This window comes from Natrix helvetica (genome assembly GCF_964273705.1).
Source record: "Natrix helvetica genome assembly, chromosome: 1".
In the NCBI taxonomy this organism is placed as follows: Eukaryota; Metazoa; Chordata; class Lepidosauria; order Squamata; family Natricidae; genus Natrix; species Natrix helvetica.
In genome coordinates this window covers 200,593,975-200,618,522 of record NC_138548.1, presented here as the reverse complement: position 1 = coordinate 200,618,522, position 24,548 = coordinate 200,593,975, and the positions used below count along the sequence as shown (strand labels likewise).

The 24,548-nt window shown below is 42.5% G+C and overlaps 1 protein-coding gene across 2 annotated transcripts; it reads right to left on the bottom strand.

The window, feature by feature from the left end:
* Window positions 1-1,695: 1,695 nt before the first annotated feature.
* Window positions 1,696-24,169, bottom strand: IL27RA (interleukin 27 receptor subunit alpha). Of its 2 annotated transcripts, none has more exons than XM_081961947.1 (15): window positions 23,301-23,935; window positions 22,128-22,249; window positions 18,754-18,901; window positions 17,619-17,785; window positions 16,744-16,898; window positions 16,189-16,342; window positions 15,770-15,849; window positions 13,852-14,047; window positions 12,875-13,075; window positions 11,513-11,614; window positions 8,604-8,768; window positions 6,771-6,899; window positions 5,457-5,544; window positions 5,214-5,328; window positions 1,696-3,099 (listed from the first exon to the last, which is right to left on the bottom strand). In XM_081961947.1, the coding sequence occupies exons 2-15, from the start codon at window positions 22,192-22,194 to the stop codon at window positions 2,878-2,880; spliced, it is 1,989 nt and encodes a 662-aa protein (XP_081818073.1). In that variant the 5' UTR covers window positions 22,195-22,249; window positions 23,301-23,935; the 3' UTR covers window positions 1,696-2,877. The 2 variants fall into 2 exon arrangements, with proteins under 2 accessions (XP_081818073.1, XP_081818072.1); XM_081961946.1 differs by lacking the exon at window positions 23,301-23,935 and adding an exon at window positions 24,018-24,169 and having other exon boundaries at window positions 1,697-3,099.
* Window positions 24,170-24,548: the final 379 nt, after the last annotated feature.

Sequence of the window (24,548 nt, the reverse complement as noted above, 5' to 3'; positions counted from 1 at the left end):
TAGATGCCCGGCTGTCAATGGATGACCATGTGGCAGCCGTGGCAAGGGGGGCGTTCCACCAGGTTCGCCTGGTGCGCCAATTGCGCCCCCTACTGGACCGGGATGCCCTGCGCACGGTCACTCATGCACTGGTGACGTCTCGCCTGGACTACTGCAATGCTCTCTACATGGGGCTGCCCTTGGGACGCGCCCGAAGACTGCAGCTAGTCCAGAACGCAGCCGCGCGGGCTGTCATGGGGAGTACCAGGTACTCCCACGTAGCACCTCTCCTGGGCGAGCTGCACTGGCTGCCTGTGGTCTTTCGGGTGCGTTTCAAGGTTTTGATTACCATCTTTAAAGCGCTCCATGGCACAGGACCTAGCTACTTGCGGGATCGCATCCTCCCACACACATCCCTGCGGCCAATTCGCTCTCACAGGGAGGGGCTTCTCCTGGTGCCGTCCACTAGGCAATGCCAACGGGCGACGCCAAGGAGTAGGGCCTTCTCTGTGATGGGCCCAACCCTCTGGAATGACCTCCCCCCCGACATTAGAACCACCACTGACTTCCGCTCCTTCCGACAAAAATTGAAGACTCACCTGTTCCGACTAGCAGGCCTGGCATAATTATAACTGTTACCTCCTGGCAGACATATTTTTAACTGGTTATTTTAGGGGAATTGCTTTTAAATTTAATTTATGTGATATTTTTAGGGGTTTTAAAATTATATTTATATATACTTTACTCAGCTGTACAATTCTTTTTAACTTTCTTTTTAACCTCCTCCATATTTACCTATTTACCTATCTACCTACTTAATAATTTTAATTGTTCAGTTATTCAATTATATTATGATGTATTTCTTGTATGGACTGTACACCGCTCCGAGTCCCTTTTGGGAGAGGGGGCGGTCTAGAAGCGCAGTAAATAAATAAATAAATAAATAAATAAAAATAATGAGAGAAAATGCAGGGATTATTTGAGCATGGTACAATAGGAATGACTGCTGAAGTGAAGCCTGGGTTCACACATGACACTAAATCATAATGTAATGTGTTTCATTTTTGTTTGATGTAAACCCACCCCTTACAGCAGGGGTGTCCAAACTTGGGAACTTTAAGACTTGTGGACTTCAACTCCCAGAATTCCCCAGCCAGCATGGGGAATTCTGGGAGTTGAAGTCCACAAGTCTTAAAGTTCCCAAGTTTGGACACCCCTGCCTTACAGTTTAAACTTCATGGTGTTAGAGAATTATAATGTGCTATTATGTGGGTGTCAACTCCTGGTGATCAGGTAGAATTTCCCCCCAAAATAATCCTTCAGGTGTTCCAAAGGTGCCCCCATCACCACTATAATTGAGTCCATCCACCTTGTTGCTGGTCGTTCCTTCCCTTTTTGTTTCCACTTTCCCCAGGATTAAAGCATTTTCCAGAGCTAGTAATGTGACTAATGTGAAGTATGGTAATTTGATCCTTGATGTTTATGCGCCTCAAGAGAGAACGCTGAGTCTATTTGTTCAATGATCCATTTGTTTCCTGGGCTATTTGTGGTACAGTCTGAGTTTCAAAAAATGGGATGACTGGTGACAATTATTTTGCTTTGGAAATAAGATCAGTTCAGCGCACTTGAATGGACATGTGGATATCCAACTACCAGCCATGATAACCAAGGAGGACTCTCTCTGGTCTCTATTCCTGTAGAAGAATTGGAGACTAGTGTTTCCATGCTGCTTACTATCTGTAATTTACTGGTCTTGTTGAAGCACTTATCTGATCTAGCAAACCTCTACGTCCTTACGAAATCATAAAGAACAAACTATGCGCCTGTCAACTAAATGGTGGAGCAGGAACCCCTCCTGCTCCACACAGACTCCAGGGTTGATGTATAAGATCTTTCATAAGATGAGGTTTCAGCCCACAAGATTTCTTTGGAGAAGCATAGCTTTCCAGTATTCGATTTGCTGCTATGGCCAGGAAAAGAAGATGGACATTAACACTGCAATAATCAAAAAGTTGAGAAATGAACAACAGAAAAACACAAGACAACATCTGTACAAAGGAAACAACTGTATGCACAAGATAACTTCTACATTGGGTTTCTTAAACGCAGTGTATCCTTTAGGAACAGATGTTGCTGCTTTTTAAAAGAAACATTTATGAACTACAAAATACAAATATTACATGCAAATCTATTTATTAGATTTTTTTTATTTTTACTTTATTTTTGGTCAAGTCAAAATGTATACCTTAGGTGCACACCTAAAGTTTATTTTTATTTTCCCTGTAAGATGGGCCCTGAGAGAGAGAGTGATTGATCACTCAGCCTAAGGAGGACCAGAACTCATGGCATCCCAGTGGTTAATCCAGCACCTCAGCCACTATACTGAAACGGTTTATAACTTCTGGGTGATGGGAATCACCCTACCCTTTAAAAAGTAAAGTTTTACAGGTCTTCTTGGTACAAAGTAAAAAAAAAAAAAGGTTTCCTCAGTTCCAGCCTGGGGAATTTCACAGTTGCCGGGCTATAGTCACAAAGACCTTGTTTCTAGCACCTGGGGGGAAAGTCTGATTTGGGCTTCTTTGAAAAAAGGATCCACCATCCAACACAACTACCAACTCCATATTCTGGAGATGTGCTGAAGATCATAAGTGATATCCGAAGACTCTCACCAGGAGAACCTTGAAGATCCTGGAGTTTGGATCAGAGGTCACTGCAGTCTCTGGCTTAAATTCATTGCCCTGTTTTTTAAAGTAGATCAAAGGTTGTGAAGAGACATTTCAGTCATTTGATCCAAAGGCACAGTAGGAGCTTCAAGAGCCCAAGGAATGGTCCTTCCAAGAGAAATTGCATCTGCAGCTGGATCAGAAGTAACAGCTGAGCATATTAAACCCCCAAAGATCATGTCTCCCTTTCTCTTAGTCTGGAAAATGGAGAATTGTTTCTTTCTTGCTCAAACCAATTCTGGATTTCCTCTTCAGTAGGAAGAGATCGCTTTTCATAACCAGAAATCACCATGGCAGCTGATCTTGTTAGTAGTGGAGATGGATCAGGGATTTCTTCTGATATCTCAGAAATGTCCATAATTTCTGGAAACTGCGTCGAACCGTTGGACAGAGGCTCCTGAAAAAGAAAAAGAGCAAAGTCATAGGGAGCCCTAACTCAAACTCAGCAAGTGAACCTACTGTAAGGGAACAGCAAAGCCTATCCAGGATGTAAAAATATAGCCTCTAACCTTAAATATTTGACTCCCATTTTTCAGATTTCCAAGCTCCTTAACTTTACCAAACTTGGCATAGTTTTCAAAGCAGCCAGCTTTTGGGACCACCCTTTTAAGAGTTCTCCATAAATGGCAGAAATACTGGATGAAGGGAACATGTTTTCCTACCATTTCTGCTAGGATAAGCAACCCCCCCCCAAAAAAAACAAGCTATGGGTCTATTCTTTTTCTTATCTATGGGAAATGGGAATCTTTATCCTATTCTTTGCACATCTTTCCTCAATTTGGTTCCCTTCAGATGTGCTGAACTCCAATTTCAAAACACTCTCAAATTTTGTCACACTTGTGAATGATGGGAATTATAATCTAATGCAAATCTGAAGGTGCTGAGGTTAGAGATTGATGCTCTTGCATAATTAAGAAAAGTTTCCAATTCTGAGAAAACATTTGCAGATTCAGTTGTGAGCACATTTTCAAAGTGTTATGAATCAACATTAAAGCTCAGAAATATGGCAAATAAAGAGAGAAAAAGACAAATATCTTTAGCACAATGTACAGACATGATGCTATGCATTGACCAGCCATCCACATTAATCCACACAGAAGATAAATGGAATACAATTTTAAAATGTACATAAAGTAATGCCTTGATCAAGTGCACAAAGTATTGTATTTTTAGGTCTATAAAATGCACTCCACCCCCAAAGTGGGTGGAAATGTCTGTGCGTCTTATAGAGCAAATATTGCTGAAGCCCCGGCCACCCGCCGGCCCCCACCCTTCAACCTCTGCCTCCCAGCAATTTGCCTCCTTGCGGCAAACAGCAAACAGCCTGGTCAGCTCCAGCACAGCCTGATTTAGCACCAGCAGCTAATTGGCAGTTGGATCTGCCTCCCGGAATATCACAGATCAGCTGTTCCAGGCTGCAGAGATCGCTGCCACTCATCACCACCACCGCCCATCATCACCGCCACCCATCACCGTCTTCATGTGTCCCATTTTTGGCCTGTTTCAGGCAGTGGTGTCAATTGGTGGCCATTGGCAGTGGTGATCCCCGCCACTTGGAACGGGCTGAAAACAGGAAGTGCAGAGGCCGAAAACAGAGCTTGTGGAGACAGAACTGGATGCCCAGAGGCCAAAAATGGGGCGATGGAGGTGACAATGGGCAGCTGCAATTCCCACAGCCTGGAACAGCTGATCGACAGCATTCTGGGAGGCCTATCCAACCGCCATTCAGCTGCTTGTGCTGAATCAGGCTGTGCTGAAGCTGTCCAGGCTGTTTGCTGTTTGCTGCAAGGATGCTGGGAGGAGAGGCAGATTTTTTTTTCTTGTTTACCTCTCCAAAAACAAGGTCAGTCATGGTCTGGAGTGTCTTATAGTGCGAAAAATACATAGTTAGCCTGGACCTTATGTCCATCCAATTACCACCGTATTTTTCAGAGTAAAAGGTGCACCTTTTTTCCTCTAAAAAGAGGCTAAAAATCTGGGTGCGTCTTATACACCGAATACAGCATTTTTTGCCTCCTGAAGCCCCGTCCTTCACCAAAATGGCAGTGCATAGCCTTATGGAGGCTTTCAGAGATCTCCTGGGGGCTGGGGAGGGCAGAAATGAGTGAAAAACGGGTCGTTTTTTGCCCCCCCAGCCCCCAGCAGCACTCCATAAGGCTACGCATGCAATTTCTCTCTCTCCTTACCTACCTACTGTATTTCTCTCTCTTTCTCTCCCTCTCTATCCCTCTATCTACCTACCTACTTTTTTTTTAAATGTGCCTCTTCAAAACCTGGGTGTGTCTTATACTCCGGTGCGTCTTATACTCTGAAAAATACGGTATTTAAACAATCTGCATCTGCAACCTTTAGTTTAAGGTTTTAGCTTTAGTTCTTATTAGAACCATCTCTAGAAAGAGAAGCAGATGAATGTCCAAGACCTCAGAAGACAATACAGTACTTCCTGTTTTGTACCCCCTGCAAATGCACTTAGCTCCTGCAGTTTTTTTTAAAAATCCAATTGCTTCTTACCATGGCTGGTGCAGTGCTCTCTTCATTTATCTCCACAGCAATCCCACTGTGTTTTGGATCTGGAATTTTCTCACAACACCACCGAGGCAGGACCTTATGGCAGAGGTCCACTAGCCTACAAATCAGAGATGTCAGAGGTCACTTTGCACAGGATTCAAATCAGCACTTAGGCAACCAGTAAAATAACTTAAGTTAGCCATCCATACCGATGGTATGCCTGCATCTCTGCCTTTCATCACTTACCTTCTGTATTTCAACAGCACCATAGAACCCATTACAAGCAGGATCACCGCAAGTATTAAAACTACCACAAAGATCTGCCAATCAAAATCTGCAAGAGATTTAAGGACAACATTGTTATTTACTATTGTATGAAATGTATATGTTGCCAACTCTATTTCATCTCATGGTTGCTTACCTGCCAAAATTCACAAGTTCCATGGTTCCAAGATAAAAACATCAACTTTAAAACATAAACTACTACAAGAATAATATTAAAACATCTATTGTAAATAACTCTAATTTATCATTCACTCACCATACTCAATCCCTGCTACCCCAATACCATAAGAGTATGAGTTACTTTTAATTTTTTCCACAAGGAGAACCGAGTAATCTTGGCTCTAATGGGATAAAATAAAAGGAATACCCTTCAAAAAATGTGACTCAGTTCTTACAGGTGATGATGATCCATTAAAAGTACGCAGTCACACTTGTGAATGATGGGAATTGTAATCTAATGCAAATCTGGAGCTGCGATGTTATGATCCATTCCTGAAGTATGTAGACAGGTAGTCCACATTTAACAACAATAATTGGGCCTCGAATCTCTATCACAAAGTGATACAGTCATAAAGCACGGTGCCATGTGACTGCATCGCTTAGCAACACAATCCCAGCAATCTCCATTGTCATCATTAAGCAAAGACCTTATATGACTGCAACATGGAAAGAATCCAGAATTGTTTGCCTATACTCCTGAAATCGTCTAAACAAGGGTGTGGCATGATTAGGGAGGGAGAGTGGTATAGGTGCACTAGAGTGCAGCAGAAGTTGGGGAAGGTGTACTAGAGAGCATAGAGTGGCTGGCACAGTGCAAGGACAAAAGGGGCTGGAGGAGGGTGGAGACTTGCCCCAGAGACTTACAAATTTTCCTGCCAGCTTCCCCAGTGGCTTTCTGGGGAAGCCGCAGGAAAGGTTGCATATAGTGAACATGTGATCATAGGATGCTGCAATTGATCATAAGTGTGAAGAGGTTGGCAAGCCCCCAAATTGCCATCATGTGGCCACAGAGATGCTGGGACTGCTGAAACAACAAGGACCAATCATGGCATTTATTCAGTGCCCTCACAACTTTGAAGAGTTACTAAACAAGTGGTTGTAGTTTGTAATTAATAGCCAGACGGTACTATCAAGGTATCAAAATATTTAGCGCAATTGTACTAAAGTGATTGATTTCACAACTAGTTTTAGCACGATCTTTCTTGCTCCTATACTTATCTCCTGTTAATATACCAGTTTGGTTTAAGGAACGAAGCTTCTAGTAGTCCCTCCTACCTGATGTACTGAAGTGATGCATGGCACTAGCCACACCTTCTCCAGCTGATGTAGAGCCGGTCATCCAGACCTGGTACGTTGTTCCCGGCTCCAGATCTGAAAGAGTGTAATTTCTTTCCGTAGCACTAACTGTAATGTAAAACAAAAAACAATATATATGTATATATATCCTGGGCAGATGGCAATCAGGACCCATCATCCATAGCTCACTGGTAGAGGATAACTTTCAAAAACACTGCAGAACCCTGTCTAGCTTAACTAGTAGTTTTACGCCAGAAAAAGAAAAGAATACGCTGCGTTTACACTGACAGAAAACGAGAATCCCTTATATCTGTCCCAAAGAGATGTCTTAGCTTTTGGAAAAGAATGCCTTACAATGCACATTTAATATAAGGCACAAGGAGATCAAGATATCTGCATGCTTCACCTTCACAAATGTGTGTTGACTCTTATTGTTTTTTTACGTTGCCACACACTGAAATGTTCAGGTAGCCCTCAACATAGGATGGCAATTAGGACTGGAATTTCCATCACTAAGCAATGGGGTCATAATGGCAACCACCCTGGTTAGTAATGGCAATCCCAGAAGACCTGGCTGCTATTGTTAACTGAAACCCATGGTGCTTAGGTGAGACAACTTCCTGCAAGCTTCCCACAACCAAGTCAGTGGGGAAGCCAGAGGGAAGTTGCAAGCCCTGGATGATTTACCAGCAGGCAGGTAAGTTAATTTCAATGTTAGGTTTTATATTTTTTAAATTTATCAGTGATAATATATTGCACACTGCCCAGAAACCCTCTCCCAGGAAGACAAGCAGTTTAAAAACAAGAACTATAAATAAATATAAGTAGCTGCTGCTGGGTGGAGGAGAGTGCAAGGGTGTGGGTAAAGGTGCAAGGGAGATGCGGCAAGGCTCAGGGAGGGTGTGTAATGGTGTGTGTGCGTGCAAGAAGGGAACAGAAAGAGTTGGGATGTGAAGTAATGTACAAGGGCAGGAGGAGGATATGGCATGGGTGTGCAAGAGTGGCCCATTGAGGGCCAGGGAGGGTGTGCCAAGGGTGTGCAGGAGTGTGAAGGAGGCACAGCAAGAGCCAGGGAGGATGTGCAAGGATGAATCAAGGTGTAAGGGAGGCACAAGAAGGGTTGAGGAGGTTATGCAGGAGTGGCTGTTGTGGCACAAGCACAGAAGGGCTGGGAAAGAGTGTGAGGATGGGGGAGACTTATTTCAGTAAATTGCAACCTTCCCTGCTGCTTCCCCATTGACTTTCTGGAGAAGCCATTAGGTAAGGTCGCAAATAGTAATCCTGCAATTGCGGTATGCTGCAACTGCAACAGCAACCAAGTATGATCTGTAGCCATGTATCTAGATCGTAATCATGGGATCGCAGATTGCTGGGGTAGCAGGAACTCCAAGGACCAGTCCTAAGCACCATTTGTTTGAAAGACTGCTGAAGAAATCGCCATAAATTGAGAATACTTGTATGCATTGTATCAACTGGAAATCTGTTTGTAAATTTGGGGATCTAATGAAGGCATTTGGGTTTGATTTCCACATAAAAGATGAGCAGCAGTCAAAAAAACACTCTTTCTCATACCTTTTTACACTCTTCTCATATAAGGGTTAAGCTGTAGATAACACCTAGTGTCAAACTAATGCCCTTGAGAAATGATGAATTATCACCATTTAATATGGGACTGAAGGGAATAATCCAATCATCCGGAGGAGACCGGAGGAGAAAGCTGATGCAGAGGATTGTAATTAAGAGAGGTAATTTTAGGAGGACACAATGCCTTCCTCCTCAATTATGTTTAGGTTGACTTAGAATCTCACTCACTGTCTGCGTGAACCATAAGACTGTCTGAATGGAGACGTTTCAGGTAAAGTGTATAGTGTATGATATGCCCATTGCGGTCTGCCAAGGGAATCTCCTTCCAAGAGATGGAAGTGGCAGTGGATGAAAGTCTTCTGTCTTGCAATCCTTGGGGACCAGCTGATGGTACTGGAAAAGCAAAGGAGGAAATGGAGGCTGTGAACCGGTTTGTTATGCGAGCAAAGCTTACAGTTCATCTTCATGCTGTAACAAGGACACATTGCATTACCTACCCCACTACAAAAGTTATACCAAAAGTCAAGTTCCACAGGCCAATAGGTCCAAAGGAGACCATCAATTTATAAACAAACAAATAACGTTTGTAGATTAAGTAATGTTCAAACATCATACTTCGAAGGAAGTATTCAAGAAGAAAATGGCCACAAGTCAAACATTTAATATAATTTGTCTCTGGAAACCTGACTTACAGTATTCCTAATAGGGTAAAGTTCTATATAATAGATACAGGCTTCTTTTCCAAAATCCCTAGTTCACATGAAAAAATGACGTTTTTCTGCTATGGTACTCATAGAGCAGCCTCCCTGCGGAAGCTAGGCAAACTCTGGAAGTGATGGCCTTCTGAGAGGAAACGAAGACCAAATTCTTTAAATGATTGTGCAACAGCTGAAGCACCTTAAAACAGGTAGTCCTTGCTTCATGATCGTTTCTTCAGTGACTATTTGAAGTCATGACAGCGCTGAAAAGGGAGATTTACATTCGGTCCCTGCAGTTCTAGCCATCATAACACCCCCACGATCATGTGATCACATTCTGGGCACTTGGCAACTGGCTCACTCTTATGAGGTTATAGTGCCTTATGTGATCACCCTTTGCAACTTTCCCTGCTGGCTTCCAATCAATGGAAGATGGCAGGAAAAGTTGCAAGTTACTCTGCTAAATTGTTTGCACCCTCTCTTGCCTGGCAGCAGCTCTTTGCTAAGCACCCGAAATGCAATCCTGAGACTGCAGGAGGGGAAGCAGTTAAAATTTTGAAATCCGGTCATAAGAAGCTCTGGAAACATCTGTCACAAATGTGAATGGTCACTAAGCAATTGGTTATAAGTCGAGGACTACCTGAACCAACTGCCTAGCCCAGTGATGGCGAACCTATGGCACGCGTGCCACAAGTGGCACGCGGAGCCATTTGTCAGGGCACGTGAGGCGCTGCCCTGTCAGCTGGCCAGCGCGCAAGCGCGCGCTGGCCACCTGAGTTCACCTTTTTAAAAGCTATTTTTCGCCTTCCCCAGGCTCCAGAGGCTTTATAGCAGCCTGCGGAGGGCGAAAAGAGCCCCCCCCGTCCCCCCCGGAGGCTTCAGGGAAGGGACCGTCCCTGAAGCCTTTGGAACGCTTAAAACCACCCTCCGAGCAAACCGGAAGTGACTTCCGGGTTGCTCGGAGGGTCGTTTTAAGCATTCCGAAGGCTTCAGGGACCGTCCGAGGCTTCCCTGATGCCTTCGGAGCGCTTAAAACGACCCTCCGAGCAACCCGGAAGTCACTTCCGGTTTGCTTGGAGGGTGGTTTTAAGCGCTCCGAAGGCTTCAGGGAAGCCTCCGGACGGTCCCTGAAGCCTCCAGAGGGCCTCGGGGGGATCGGGGGAGGCTCTTTACGCCCTCCCCAGGCTCCTATAAAGCCCCTGGAGCCTGGGGAGGGCGGAAAAAGCATGTAAAAATGGAGGGGTCGCACGTTGTGTGCGCAAGCGCACTGGGGGGGTCGCGCGTTGCATTATGGGTGCGGCACGCCCGCACTCGACCCCCCTGCGCTCCCCCCACTTGTGGCACGCGAGCCAAAAAAGGTTCGCCATCACTGGCCTAGCCTTAAGTCTCTCAATGCCTAAGTTCGCTATTTTAGATAACTGAAGCCCCATCTCTTTGGTACCTGTATCAACATTGCTCACGCACACACAAAGGAGCAGTGCATCCAATCATAGAGACATGGCTGCCATCTTGACTTTTTGACCTTGGGGGGTATTTTCTCTTGGGCAAAAAAAGCTACAGGAAGAAACTTGTTCTAAGGCTGTTACTTACTAAGCTGAAAAAATGAAAAGCAGTATCTTTCTACCAGCTCTGCAGAAAAGCCGTCAACTTTAAGAAAAGCCTTGATAGGCTGTGGTTTTCTGCCTGCTGTTTCCTGTCATTTGGAGGTGGCACTCTACTTTTGTGGCACGGATCTGGTAGAACAGTGTTTCTCACTTCAACTCCCTGCATTCCCCAGCCAGCTATGAAGTCCACAGGACTTAAAGTTGCCATGGTTGAGAAACACTGTGGTGGAACAACCTGATCTATAGAGTATAAAAGGGCCACACTTGCATGTTTCCAGTCCTCTCTAAAAACACACTTTTTAAATACTAAGCAGCCACAGCCATTAATGCCAAACGATACTGTTTTTTAAAACAGATTTTATTTATAGCACTGATTTCACACTACCCATTGTAAGCTACTTCAGGAAAGGCATAAATGAGAAGTGACATGTAAATAACAATAAATAGAAGCATAAACCCAATCAGTTTTGGCTGACCTAACAAACTATAGCTTGTTTTCTATACAGATCAGCAGAGCGTTTGAATTCAGTTATAAAGTTTATTCTTGCGCGCAAATTTCCTTTGCTGCTGGAGTTAGCTGTACTAAAATTAGTTAAAGATAGAAATATGATGCTTCATACTTCAGCCTATTTTTTTTTACAGTTGCAAAGATAATCAATTCTGGCTCAAAGAGCGATGCTAATCAACACCCAACCTCAGCGGGACAGAGGTGGCTGTGGTACCAAAAGTTACAAGAATGCAGGAAGGAAAATTCATCTGAAATCTCTAAAGATCAAAGGGGAAATTCTGGCTCCACTAGCAACCACTCTCCCTCCTTTGCACCCCTGAGGATTACCTTCTTCTTTGTAATAGGCACGTACAGGGTCTGAGGCAGTTATCCCATGAGCATACAAACCATACACACGCACAAGGTATGGTACCTTTGAACTGAAGTTGCCTAAAAGCAGAAGAAGAAAAAAAAACAAGGTTTAGGAAACTAATGACTTGCCCCCAGAAGTTTTGGGTGTTCCAACACTGGACGTTTTAAAGAAGAGATTGGATGACCATTTGTCTGAAATGGTATGGGTTCCCATCCAACTCTGTTATTCTGTTATTTATTTATTTGCTCTATGAACCTTAGTGAGTGGCAACTACCAGCCAACTTTTCTCTCGGTGCAAGGTAACAGCTAAGGCCTTCCTTTCAGTACTCAACCCAGCAGAAGAGAGATATAAAACTGTCTGTGAGAACTAAAAGTTACTTGGGTCTCCTTTAACCTGCTTCTGAAGGAAATCAAAACAGAACACGGGACTCCAGGAAGTGGTGGAAAAACTTTCAGCACCTCTTTTTCCAGAGGACACCCACTCCCTTTTTCCAACAGACAAAATTCACTCCAGTGTCCCAGAAAGTCCCAATTCCCTTCTACTCAGTTTACTTAGCAGAAATGGAAGGACTAACTAAAGTTCATGCGTTCAAGGAGCATAATTTCATAGTTTTCATTATATAAGAAGCAATTTATATGCTTCTGTTAAAAGTCAAGTAGCCTGGAGAAGATAGAGCTCTAATGCTATAGACCAAGGGTTAAATGCTACTGGTTCAGACCGGTTCGCTCGAACCAGTACCAAACATGCTACTGGTTCGCCTGAAATGAAACCAGTTCAGGCAAACTGGTTTTTCCAACGATCAGCTGTGCCACGTGATTTATATTAGCTAGAAAGCAGGATTTCCTGCTTTCTACCTAATATAAATCGTGCAGCACAGCGGATTCCCCCCCTTGCTGTTCGCTTACCTTACCTTTTTGACGCTCTGCACATTTGAGGGAGGTACTGCACATGCACGGAGGTGGCATGTGCGAGTGAAGTGAGCGTGCATGTAAACGCACGCACACTCACATTGTTTCCGAACCGGTAGCAAAGGTAAGTGGATTTCACCCCTGCTATAGACCTTTCCCTTTCCTACCATCTCACGTGCTTCTCCGTAGCTGCTGCTTCCAAGGAAGCTTCCATTGGAAAAAAAAATTAGTGAAAATAGCAGCTGCAGAGAGATCATAATTTCAGCCAGTGGAAGCGGAAGAGGCAGTCACAAACACACATACAGAGAAAAAGAGAGCATGTATTACATTTCCTCCTATTTTCCAGAGTTCTTAGGCTACTGAGGAATTCCCAAAGCTGTTGTTTACTTAATAAATAACATTACTGCAGTTGAGATTGTCCATCTCACCTCTCAATAGGAGGCTGGTACTGCTTCCAAGTGTGCGAGTCCAGTTCAGCAACTCTCCCGCACTATCACCAATCTCTTTTCTCCACTCGACCACGTATTCCTGAGGCTGAACCCATTGAGAATCCATGCAGGGCTTCCATGTCACGTTGAGACCCAAACCTTCTGATGCCACCACTGTCACCTCCTCAGGACCTGGGAGCTCTACGAAAAGGAAAGACAGTTCATCCTTATGCAGGAGATTGCCCAGAGCTCTGGCTATCATCCACACAGATAGCCATAAAATAATCCCATTAGTTGCAGACCTTGGAACTCAGCCAATCTCAGATAAACATGGTTGGACCTTGTTAGTGCTTGAATAAGAGTCTACTAGTTGAAAAGAAACCCCAAACCTTATGTCATGACAAACTACTTAGTTGTCAAGAAAACTGCACAGAGATTTCCATGTCATCACCAAGCCTCAAGCTTGACTTGAAGGAACGTCACCATGTTGATAGGTCCTTCTCAAACTGTTGTTTGTCTGAGAAACTCACCTGAACTCTAAAAAAATGCTACTTGGTTTCACAAAGTTTGAACCCCTGATGACCTCATTAACACATCTGTGTGGTTTTCTTGGCAGCAAAACGAAAGTCATTTCTGTGTAACATTTTGAGAATTTCCAGTCTTTCCCCACCCTCATATTTTCTTCTGATTTCTCATCCAAATATAACTTCTTAGCATTTAAGTTACACTAGATGATGTTATGTAACTGGGAATTTCACCTCTAAACTTAGAGAATCAAAATGGTTGACTGCCTGATACAAAATATATCAGGATCTTTTCTTAAGGTGGAGTACAGAAAGGGTAACAGGAGTGAAACTTTTGTGAGTGAAAGGAAAGGAAGCCACCAGCTATTTTTTCCTTCAAGAATCAGTTGAAAAAGGCAGGAAGTGGGGCAAGAAAGAACTGTTTTATCCCCCTAGTGTAATATGGAGGCACACCTGTTTTCTCCAAGCTGAGATTGGCCCAGGGTGTCTTATTAACAGAGTTGCGGGCTGCTATTGAGACATACTGTGCAGCGATAGGGATCGAAGCCTGACAGCAATTGTAATTCATTCTGTGGAGTATTTTGTTGTGGTCCTGGAAGATAACTTCATAATCAAGAATCTTTCCTTGGGCTGCTTCTGGATCCAGTGCCTGTGAGAAAGTAAGCAGAATTCCTCAGCAGAATGAAGAAAAAGATGATAGGGAAGGAAGGGAGGGAGGAAAACAGAGCTGAAGTAACCCAGTTTGTAGTCAGTTGTGCTGCCCTGCTTCTCCTGAACAAGACACACCACAAGTACTGGTCATGAGCAATCAAAACTGGATCAACGGAAGAGTCTGTCCCATTGACAAGAGGCATAACAGTACAAAAATAAAAAAGTGAACAAATAACTGTCTGCACTCGTTTTGGCAAGAAAATGACATGTTAAGAAAACATGCACAAAACATGAACTTCCTCGTTTCTTCCAAAAAGCAGGAAGCTATCAAGTGAAAGACATTTTACCAAGCAAGACTGAAAAGACATCCTGAGGTGCTTCAATGTTTTTCACTAAAAGAACCAAGCAAGAGGGGGGGGGGACTTTTTTTTTTACTCTCCTCCTCCCTCACCCTGACCACTTGTATCTCTCAGGTGAAGAGCTAATCTTGGGCCACAGGGAACTCCAGCTGCCCCCAAAGAGGGAGAGGATACAAAGCAGAAATAACTGGCCAGACAGGAGTGGTAAAAGAGACCTGGTTTTTGCTAGTGTCACCCAGTAGTTGCTTTGGGGGGGAAGAAATGAGAGAAGGAATGTATGCACATGAGGGCAATTCACCAAGTTAGTCCAGAAAATGTTCCAGGTGATAAATGCTTTGACTAGTTCTCTACTTATATTGAATTTCTAGTCTTTTGTAACTTAATTTTACTGAAAGGGGAAGGAAAACTGGGGATGAGACTTACTGCATGCTGTTTGATAATTTTTTAAAAAAAATCCATGGCCATTGGAAGAAGAAAAGATAGCAGCTGCTCATGGGCATATTGACCATCACAATAAAAAATATGTATTTTCAAAGTAGAACCAAGTTGACTGCAGTTTTATACTGCAGGGAATTTGAAAGCAGGAACATTCAGCTCCAGATGAAATGCAAGTCTGATAACATGGAAGTTATCATACATGTTCCAGGGCAAGATTGTACTACTGTTATTTCTTGCCCTTATATTTTACAGAATATTCAAGTCAATTTGGGATTATTAGTACTAACTTTTGGTTTGCACTTCTCAAATGAAATCTGGTATGCTGGGATACACATTTTGGTCTAAATTAGATTCAAGCCTGTGGAAAGTGTATTTTGAAAACCGCAGCTGCTAAGCTTATTACTGAATCATCATTCTGTCTGTTTTATTAGAATGAATCCCAAGCACATTTATCTTGTTCTTATTTGACAGATCCTGACAGTTAATAGATTTGAAGCATTTGAAGCATTGCTTTTCACGTATTCAAGTCTAAATAACTACTTTCAAATTTGCAGCAAAGATATATTCTACCTATATAGAACAGTTTCAGTTTTTAAGAACACATTAAGTATCTACAGTAAATAGACTTCCTTTTTATTTTAAAATCCTTTTTCTTTTCCAAATTCTTTCTTGTATCTCTAGTCAAAATAAAAAAAGGTGTTTCTCTCTCTTTCTTGGCAAATTTCACTTTAGTCCAGTCACTGATGTCATCCTTGTACAGATTTGGTTTCTTTAAACTATTGTGTTTTCACCCCTTTGGATCATTCATATTTGCTTCAAAATTCTTCTGCCCAAATTCTCACCTGGCTCTAAAAAACCTGTCCTGCCCTATATAGCCCTGTAAATAACAAATTCTATATGATAAGAAACAGGATCCAGCTCACCTTCCACAGCAACAAGTGGCTTTCGTTCTGGTGGTCAGAAACATGATTTTTTTGCCATACATCAACTTGACCCAAAGGCGCTAAAGGAATCAGAAAAGAGCCAGGTAATTATTAAGATTAGCCAACCAAATAGGTCTCCCCCCAATAATACAAGTAAGAAACAACTGAAAATGGAACACTGTGTATAATATGTTTCCAAATGAAAACAAAAATCCCAATAAGTATAAGGATTGAGATCTGGCTGTTCGTAGGCAATGAATATATTTTAGTTTTATATTTATTTGTCTCAAAATGCAGTGTGTGAATGCAACAAGCAAGCAAGTGTTTGAAAAAAGTATACAGCAACCAGATTTCTGCTGAGGTGCCACTGCATCTATTTTGATTGCATGAATTTCTGCTTCGTCCACAACTGTACCTACCCGCTTCACAGGTACAGAAGGATTTGGAAGAACTCCATTCACTCCAAAAGTCTTTTTTATTTTCTGGGATGCACCGTACCTGCACCTCATAGCAGGTGAATGGTTTCAGGTCACAGAATTCATGGTTCTCTTGGTCTGGATGGGTCTCCTGCAGCTGGGAATGGAACATACTCACATTGTCATTATATTAACATTCCATCCACTTTTCAAGGTCACTCAAAGTGATCCAAGTCGAAACAAAAACTTCAAAAACCCTCCATCTAAATTTCCACCAGAATTACAACAAGTCTAATATTACATAGTGAAAATGAGAGCGTGCGGGATACAGATCCATTATCATGTTTACTACTGGGAGATAAATTAACATATAGTAGCTAGGGCAAGAATCTGAGACTGGCCTCCAGGAAGCTGCCTTCAGTTGGTTGAAGGAGAAATCCTAGACAAAGCCAGCTGTAGTTCAATGGAATGGATATTCAACAGGAAGTCACAACTGATACGATGGGAAAGAAAAACAATACACACACAAAACAGATCACAAATGCAAGACAGACTCACATAGGTCCATTCGTGGTCTGTGGATGCCTTGTATCGAATAGCATAAGTGAGAGATTGGTCATTATGCAATTGAGACCAGTGAGGGTTCTTCCATGATACCGTGGCTTCAGAGGAATCCGATTCCACCTGATCCAGTTCAGGAGGACAGGGCTTGACTGAAAAATGAGGGAAGAGCTTATCATATGCGGTATTACTCAGCTTTACTCCTGATTGCCATACCTAGTGATAAAAGCATTGATCTACGCACACACTTTGCACTAAACCAAAATATGGCTGGTTTAGTTTTCATTGAGCAGTGTGTGAAACTATGGATGGTGGATTAGTGATGTGTGTAGGGCTATTTTGGCATATTCAACAAACCACAACCTTGGTTTAGTACAATGCATAAGAGAGGCATAGCCCTCTCATCATGTCAATGGTTTATTGAATAAGCTACAACTGACCGGGTTTTCACACTACTCTAAACTCACAAGCAAGCCAAGCATGTCATAGCTTTTCAAAATGCGTGAACTTAGTCAAGATATCTGTAGACTAAGGTATCTGTCATACTGTAAATCCAATCCTTCTTATGGTCTTTGATATGGTCTTATGGTACTTACGGTACCATAATGGTCTTATGGAACACAGTCAAACAGAGGTCTATTATCTGAAATGCCCTATGCAATTTATAGACCCAACTGTCTGCCCTGAGGCAACTGCAGAGATAAGCATGAGCATCAGTGTCAATACTGATGAGAAGAATGGCAATAGCCAAATGGGGGCAACATTTTGCATGCACAAATGGGCAAGAAAAGCAAGGCACTTTTTTGAAGCAAAAATTGCTTGCCCGGATTAATTCTCAAAGCGTTCTGGCTCTTTAATTTAGTTTTTCTAACCTATTTCATCCAGGCTGAAGTTTAATTTCTTGGAGATAGCAATCCCATCTGCACTGTGAATCTCTATCCAGACACTGTATTTGTCTCCATGTGTCAGGTTCCTTCGTTCAATAACCAGCCAGTTCTGTCCCATCTGGGCTTTGATAGAGTTCACCTGTTTATGGTTTCTTCAAAAAAAATAAGGATACACAGATATATCTAACAGTAGTTTATATTACTGGAAACTAAACATTTAAAGACTTGTAAATAAAAGGCACAAAAGCATTTTATTATAACAATGAACACAGTGGTGGGTTGTCAATTTTTTTGCTATCAGTTTGGGCATGCTCCTGCGTGCATTCCTGCGTGTGCGCGACGCTTCTGCGCAGAAGCGGGTGGGTGGGCAGAGCCTCCCGCTGCCGCTACTACTGGTTCACCTGACCAGGCCAAACTAGGAGCAACCCACCTCTGAATGAACACCAAATAGACACCCACAGAACTGTTTGTCTAGTCACCTCTAAGCCCTTTTAAAATTATTCTTCTTGCCTTCCAAAGGTCTCTGCCTTTTAATCACTGCAAAACTGCAGATTTTGTCTGGTGCCAGTAATTGCAGAAATGATTCCACATAGAACTTTTAATTTTTAAAGAAAGAAAAGCCTAAGCCAGCTAAATATTAGACAACACAAGCTTTTAAAGCACAATCATGATTTAGAAAGGATTCTTCCTTCTTTTCTGTGCACTAAACATCTACAAATAATTTAAATTTCGCATTCAAAGTTCTTACATTCTCCAGTGTGCCTTGGCTTTAATGAAAAGACTTCTGACACTCACTGTTTATGATGGTAGCTCCTATGTGCCTTTCTAAAAATCTCTGTTCAGAGCTCCCAGTCCACTCAGATCAAAGATAATTCTTGGGTTATTTTTTTCTTAATATCCCTAACTTTTCCAATATTGGCCCATCTAGACCCAAAACTTCATTCGTGAAACTATAGAATTCTATTAGGCTATTCCTTTACTCTCTGCAATTCCCTATACTCCCTAAATAAAGACATTTAGCCAATAGATTACACTGGCCAACAGAGGAGGTTGTGGTTGAAAAAGACAATGGCTTATTAATTTGGATAATTGTACTATGTCAATATAAAGGCTCACTAACAGCAGCACTTGGCTGAATTTTAGGCTCTCATAGTGTAGGACATAGCTGGCGTTAGCATTTTGAGATCCCCAGGTCAACCAGCTGCAGTTCACAACGTCGCTCGGAAATGGTTGGAAACACCGTAGGCCCATAGTGGCATCTGGATCACCTGCAAACAGAGCAAAAATCACAAATCAGCATTCCAAAGTATAGCAGTCGAAGACAGATTTCATAGGAAGGGATTATAGTTGCATGGAAGTTAAATGTTTTTATATTATTTTTTCATTAAAACAATTTTGTAAGATAGGAACAGATTGTCAGCCCCAAATTACAAAAGCAGACAGACCAAACCTTGAGATGGTGATTACTCAAGAATTAAATTTGTCCTGATGGCAGAGCAATATACAGCACAGAAAGGTTAGTACAGGTAATCCTTGATTTACAACAGTTCATTTACTGACCATTCAAGGTTACAGAGGCACTGAAAAAAGTGACTTATGACCGTTTATCACACGACTGTCACAGTATCCCCATGGTGACATGACCAAAATTTGGGCGCTTGGCAACATCATATATTTCTGATGGTTGCAGTATCCCAGGATCATATGATCACTGCTGTATTGATGATCTTTCCAGTTGGCTTCTGACAAGCCAAGTCAACAAGGGAAGCTGGATTGACTTAACTGTGTGAATCACTTAACACCTGCAGTGATTCACTTAACTATGGCAAAAAAAGATAGTAAATTGAGCATGACTATATATTTTGTGTAAGTCGAGAATAACCTCCTCTAGTGTTGTTCATTTATCTGATCTGCTTCCCATGCAACTGAGTGGCAGAGTACAGATATTAGTCTGAACAAATTAATATCCAACAGGTGAATATGGGAATGGTTGCCTAGCACCATGGGAAAACCTTAATTCAAGTTACTGAGGTGAGCATATTGCATAGTTACCACCTAGGATATAATTTTCAGGATCCTCCTTATCAAACTTTCCCTAACTCTGATCTTTGTATTAGGACTGCAACTTGAAAAATTGATGGAGAGTATCCTGCAATTCTAACATAGATAGAAAAAAGACTTGGGAGAAGAGATCCCAGAAGAGGATGCAATAGGTTGGAAGCAGTGTGGAGTTCAATCCTGACCTGCTACTGCTTCAACAGCTGCCTGCCCTGGAAGTCATTTTACCAATTAGCCACTAGCAACTAAGGGCCAATGGAAGGATGTCTCCAGGAATCTCCCTAGAGACACTCCAACAGCAGCAAATAAAACAGTTCACTATTTATTTATAGCACTATTTATAATCAAAGTCATCAGAAAAAAGAATCTAGCATGCCTCTAATGAAAAAAGTAGGAGGAACAAGTGCCCTCCCTATTCTCCTTTGAGAATAAGTGGCTAAGTAGACCTACTGTTAGAACAAGTTGGAATTTTTGTGCTACCCAAGCGAAGAAATTGTGCACACAGCTGAGAAAGCTGAAGATCTGATTGAATTAAGACCAACTCTCACCTGTTAAGTTTCTACAGCTGTAGTAAAAGTGTGCAGACCTATGCTGCATACATCTACCATTATTCCAAAATGAATCTATACAGATTGAATGTTCTAAACACAATTGAGTTGCATTTGCATCTGATGGGATCTTGCAATGAACAATACACCTAAATGGCCCCACATTGCTGAGAGTCCCTGTTATCTTTTATCTGTTTTGTTACATAGAAACATCAATTTTAAACTTATTGAATGCTTATGTGTGCTGTCATCCAAGTATTAGGATTATGATTATTGTCATACAAAATAGATGAAGGCATTACATAGTCAAGAACTGCAAATGGGATTGAATATGGTAACAAACAGTAGAAGCAGCTCATCATATGCACACTTGTAAACTACCATCACAGGAAGATAGGTAAAGGTAAAGGTTCCCCTCACACATATGTGCTAGTCGTTCCTGACTCTAGGGGGTGGTGCTCATCTCTGTTTCAAAGCAGAAGAGCCAGCGCTGTCGGAAGATGTCTCCGTGGACATGTGGCTGGCAGGACTAACCACCAAAGGAGGCACACAGAATTCTGTTATCTTCCCACCAAAGGTAGTTCCTATTTTTTCTACTTGCATTTTTATCTGCTTTCAAACTGCTAGGTTGGCAGAAGCTGGGACAAGTCACGGGAGCTCACTCTATTACACGGCACTAGGGGTTCCAATTACCAAACTGCCAACCTTTCTGATCGACAAGCTCAGCGTCTTACCCACTGAGCCACCGTCTCCCTTCAGGAAGATATCAAAGTATAAATGTTCAAGGCTGTATGCCAGATTTACTATCAGGAGGGGAATTGCTGCAACACATCACAAAGGATGGGGCCAGAATTTGAATTCCCTCTTTTTAAGAATAGTATTAAGTTTATTTAGTGTTTGCGCAACACTAAACATAATGCAAATGTGTTGTCTATCTTCAAATTCTGAAAAATTATGAAATTTTCTACCAATTTTTAGTTGTCAGAAGGTGGGAGGCCTCTGGATGCCAAGGTTGCCCATTATTGTTCAATCCCTTTCAGGGTATTATTGAGAATGAAAAATAATGTGTTCACTTGAAGAACATTTAGAACAAGTTCAGAGCAAACTGAAGTTGGATGAATACAGGTAGAACATACACTTTTCTAATCCCTGCCTTCTCTACTTTTTTCCAATTATCAACAAATCAAATTTCCTTTTCCTGACTTTCAATCCTAAAATGTAATTCTTTATTCCCCAGGCTATCTTTCTCAGCTATCCCAAACATGAACCCACAATATAGTTTTGCCACCACTCAATGAGAAAGCAAGATAAAGGTCAATGTGCTGAAAATGTTTCGCCTGCTTCACTTCTTCTACTTTGAAGGCCTGTTCTGGGCTCTTGAAAGATTTCCTGTGTGGGTTTTACAGAGCAAAAGGGCAAGAAGGTGACAGCGGCAGCCACCACTAAGAGCAGGTCTACACACATTTGACAGCTCTCCTCCTCCTCCTTGTTGTTGTCTTGAAGTTATGCAAACACGTCTGGCTTGCTTGCCTATCTTTAGCAGACAGACAGCTAAAGATACAGCTCCACAAATCCAGCAAGTTCCCTAATTGCAAGTAACTGAATTGTCTTACCATTGGAGCCCTAAATTGCTGCCGTCTCAGATCCCTTTAAATTGGATCTACAACTTACAACAAATCTGAGACATGGTGCGTAAGTTATAGAGATCCAAAATGGGATATGACTTAAACACTCAGTTAAAAAGCAGCACACAAAAGTTAAAAATGGTTCAGCACACATGTTCATTAACTGAAGTTAACAGCCAAGCATATTGCCTTTCTCCAAGAGCATGCATGAGGCTTCTTGGAAACACAACTATTGAAGAGAAGCAATTATATTTCCCCTTTACCTTTTTTCAGCCCCAAGATCTTGAAAGCCACAAGTAGCAACACTGCAACACCCCATCTGCTTCTCATGATGCCAGCTCAATTAGTGATATGATGGAGGAGCCCCTGGAGAAATGCTCAGCCTCTGTAACATTAAAAGAGAATTATTCCATTTTGAAGTTATTAAATTAACAGAGCAGAAAATAAAACATTTACAAACTCAAAGAGTTTGAGGGTTGAGAAAAGGTTGAAAAGGTAAGTTGGGAAGGAAGGAAGGGTTGGAAAACTGTTGTGATGCTCATTATTGGCAATATGCTACAAGGACTGAGTAGCCATATTGTTCAAAAGGTAAGCAATGGGGAAAATAACAATGGTTCCCTAGAATTTCACATGCTGGGTGAGTTTTATAATGAACTATCAGCGGGCTCACCATTTTATCCATTATACAGCCATTTGAATAAACTACAATAGACTAAGTATGTACATTAGATTGGTTTACAAATCTTAATAGCACAGTTTGTGAATCCAACTAAGTCAATCAAAGCAAATAATGTGAAGTATTATTAACCCAACACACTGTGGATTATTCAGCAAAATATAGGGAAAGCAGCTGTGCATTAATTAGTTAGTTACACATGGAGTAGATACATGAAGTTGCCCAAGGCCATTTCTCTGACTGTGCTTATGTTTGTTCAGACACTATAGCAGGGGTGTTCAAACTTGGGAACTTTAAGACTTGTGGACTTCAACTCCCAGAATTCCCCAGGCAGCCTTATTCACATAATGTTAAGGTGTAGTTCTTTTCACCATATTATGTAAACCAGTCATTTTAAAATTGATTTATAATTTAAGCATGTTGCATGAAGCGCTTTATAGAGTTTTTGCAATGCTACTAGCATGCAGATGAAATATTTTATTTGTTTCATCAATTTAGAGATTTCCCAACTTCTAACCACTCAGGGCAATTACACTGAAAAAGTAATGCAAAGGATTCATAAGCCGCCCAAAGACATAAACAAAACCACCATTCAAAAGGAACCTATCAATCTGTCCCATAGCCTGGGAGAATATTCAGGTCTTCAGTAGTTTTCTGAATGTCATAGGATGGGGACATAATCTAGATCTGGATTTGGAGAAACTGGTTGATAGGATGTATTCCTTATGTATGAAATGCCTAAAATCATACGGTAACTTACAATGCTAATAAAACAGGGGGAAAGAGTGCCAGGACTCTGTTTCGGGATGGGTTGTGGACTTTTCCAGAACAGTTCAAATCAAACTGACTGAGGTTCTCTCCTTAGCAGACAGGCAAGGCAGACAATTGGCGGATGTGACAGCTGCGGATTTACTTTCTTCTGAAGGAATCGGGTAGCCTTCCTTATTGCCTGTGATGTACATTTGAAGCAACCTCTACGGATATCCTGAGGCAGCCCCGCAACTCTCAGTTCATCTGGCTCCAATGCTGCGTGCTAATTTCTATACATGCCTTCCAGCTAAAAAAACTAACCTCCGGACCGGAGATCGCATAAATTATACAACATACGAAAACAGAAAGGAGGTCCCACAATGAAACTCCCCCGCCCTTTTGTCGTCACCCCATTCCGTGTGTAACAATACTGGGGATTCATAGAGGTTTCTGGCACCAGATAGTCGCCTGCTCTTTGGCTCCCACTTGCACTTAGTAACTCCAAACAGTCCCTTTCCACTCTATTGAAGCCATGCATCGGCATTTAACTTTAATCGGAAAAGATTCGCACAAGGAAAGTTCCCAATTGCTTGGGAAGATCCGAGGGGAAACGAAAAACGGGGACCTCGCTCCCATTCGGAGCATGCAGAAAATCCCAAGCAGTTTCTCCTCGGAGATGGAGCTTTCTCCCCCGCCCCCACCACCCGGCCTCCCTTGGCTCACTTACCACCATCAGCTGCCAGCGCTCCCCATCCCGAACGGTTCCCAGCACCGCAAAGAAAAAAAGGCAGTCGTGACTTGACTCAACTCTTTCCGGAGAGGCGTGTGAAGCTACACACTCGTCGCTGCCTGACTATGTGAACGCCGCGCGCGCTGCGCTTGCTCCGCCCTCGGTCCAGAGACGCCGGAGGGGAGGGGAAGGGGGTGTAGAGGGGCGCCCGCTGCTTCCGAAAGAGGAGCCCGCCGCTCGCAGATGATTTCCATTTCCTCTTCTGATGCAGACCTTGTTTATCACCGAGGTACTGGAGGCGAAAGAGGAAGCTGCCTCCCTGCCTCCTCCCTGCACGCCGCGCTTTGCAAAGACCGAAAAGGAGGAACGTGGGACCGGCATAAAAAGAGGAACTTGAACGGCTGATGAGAAGCAGCACAGGCAGCGGGATTACTCACGCCCTGGGCCTCGGGATGCCGGAACCGCAAGGCGATGCCTTTCGAGGGCAGACCGACTTCGCCCCGTCCCAGTAACTGCGCAAAGGGCAAT

What these genes read in the sequence shown, in the direction of transcription:
- IL27RA (XM_081961946.1), bottom strand. Translation starts at nt 22,194, where the DNA reads ATGAGAAGCAGATGGGGTGTTGCAGTGTTGCTACTTGTGGCTTTCAAG. An exon ending in GCCACTTGTTGCTGTGGAAG is followed by an intron (nt 14,048 to 15,769) that starts GTGAGCTGGATC and finishes ACTTTCTCACAG; the next exon opens with GCACTGGATCCAGAAGCAGC. An exon ending in TCTCAGCTTGGAGAAAACAG is followed by an intron (nt 13,076 to 13,851) that starts GTGTGCCTCCAT and finishes TCCTTTTCGTAG; the next exon opens with AGCTCCCAGGTCCTGAGGAG.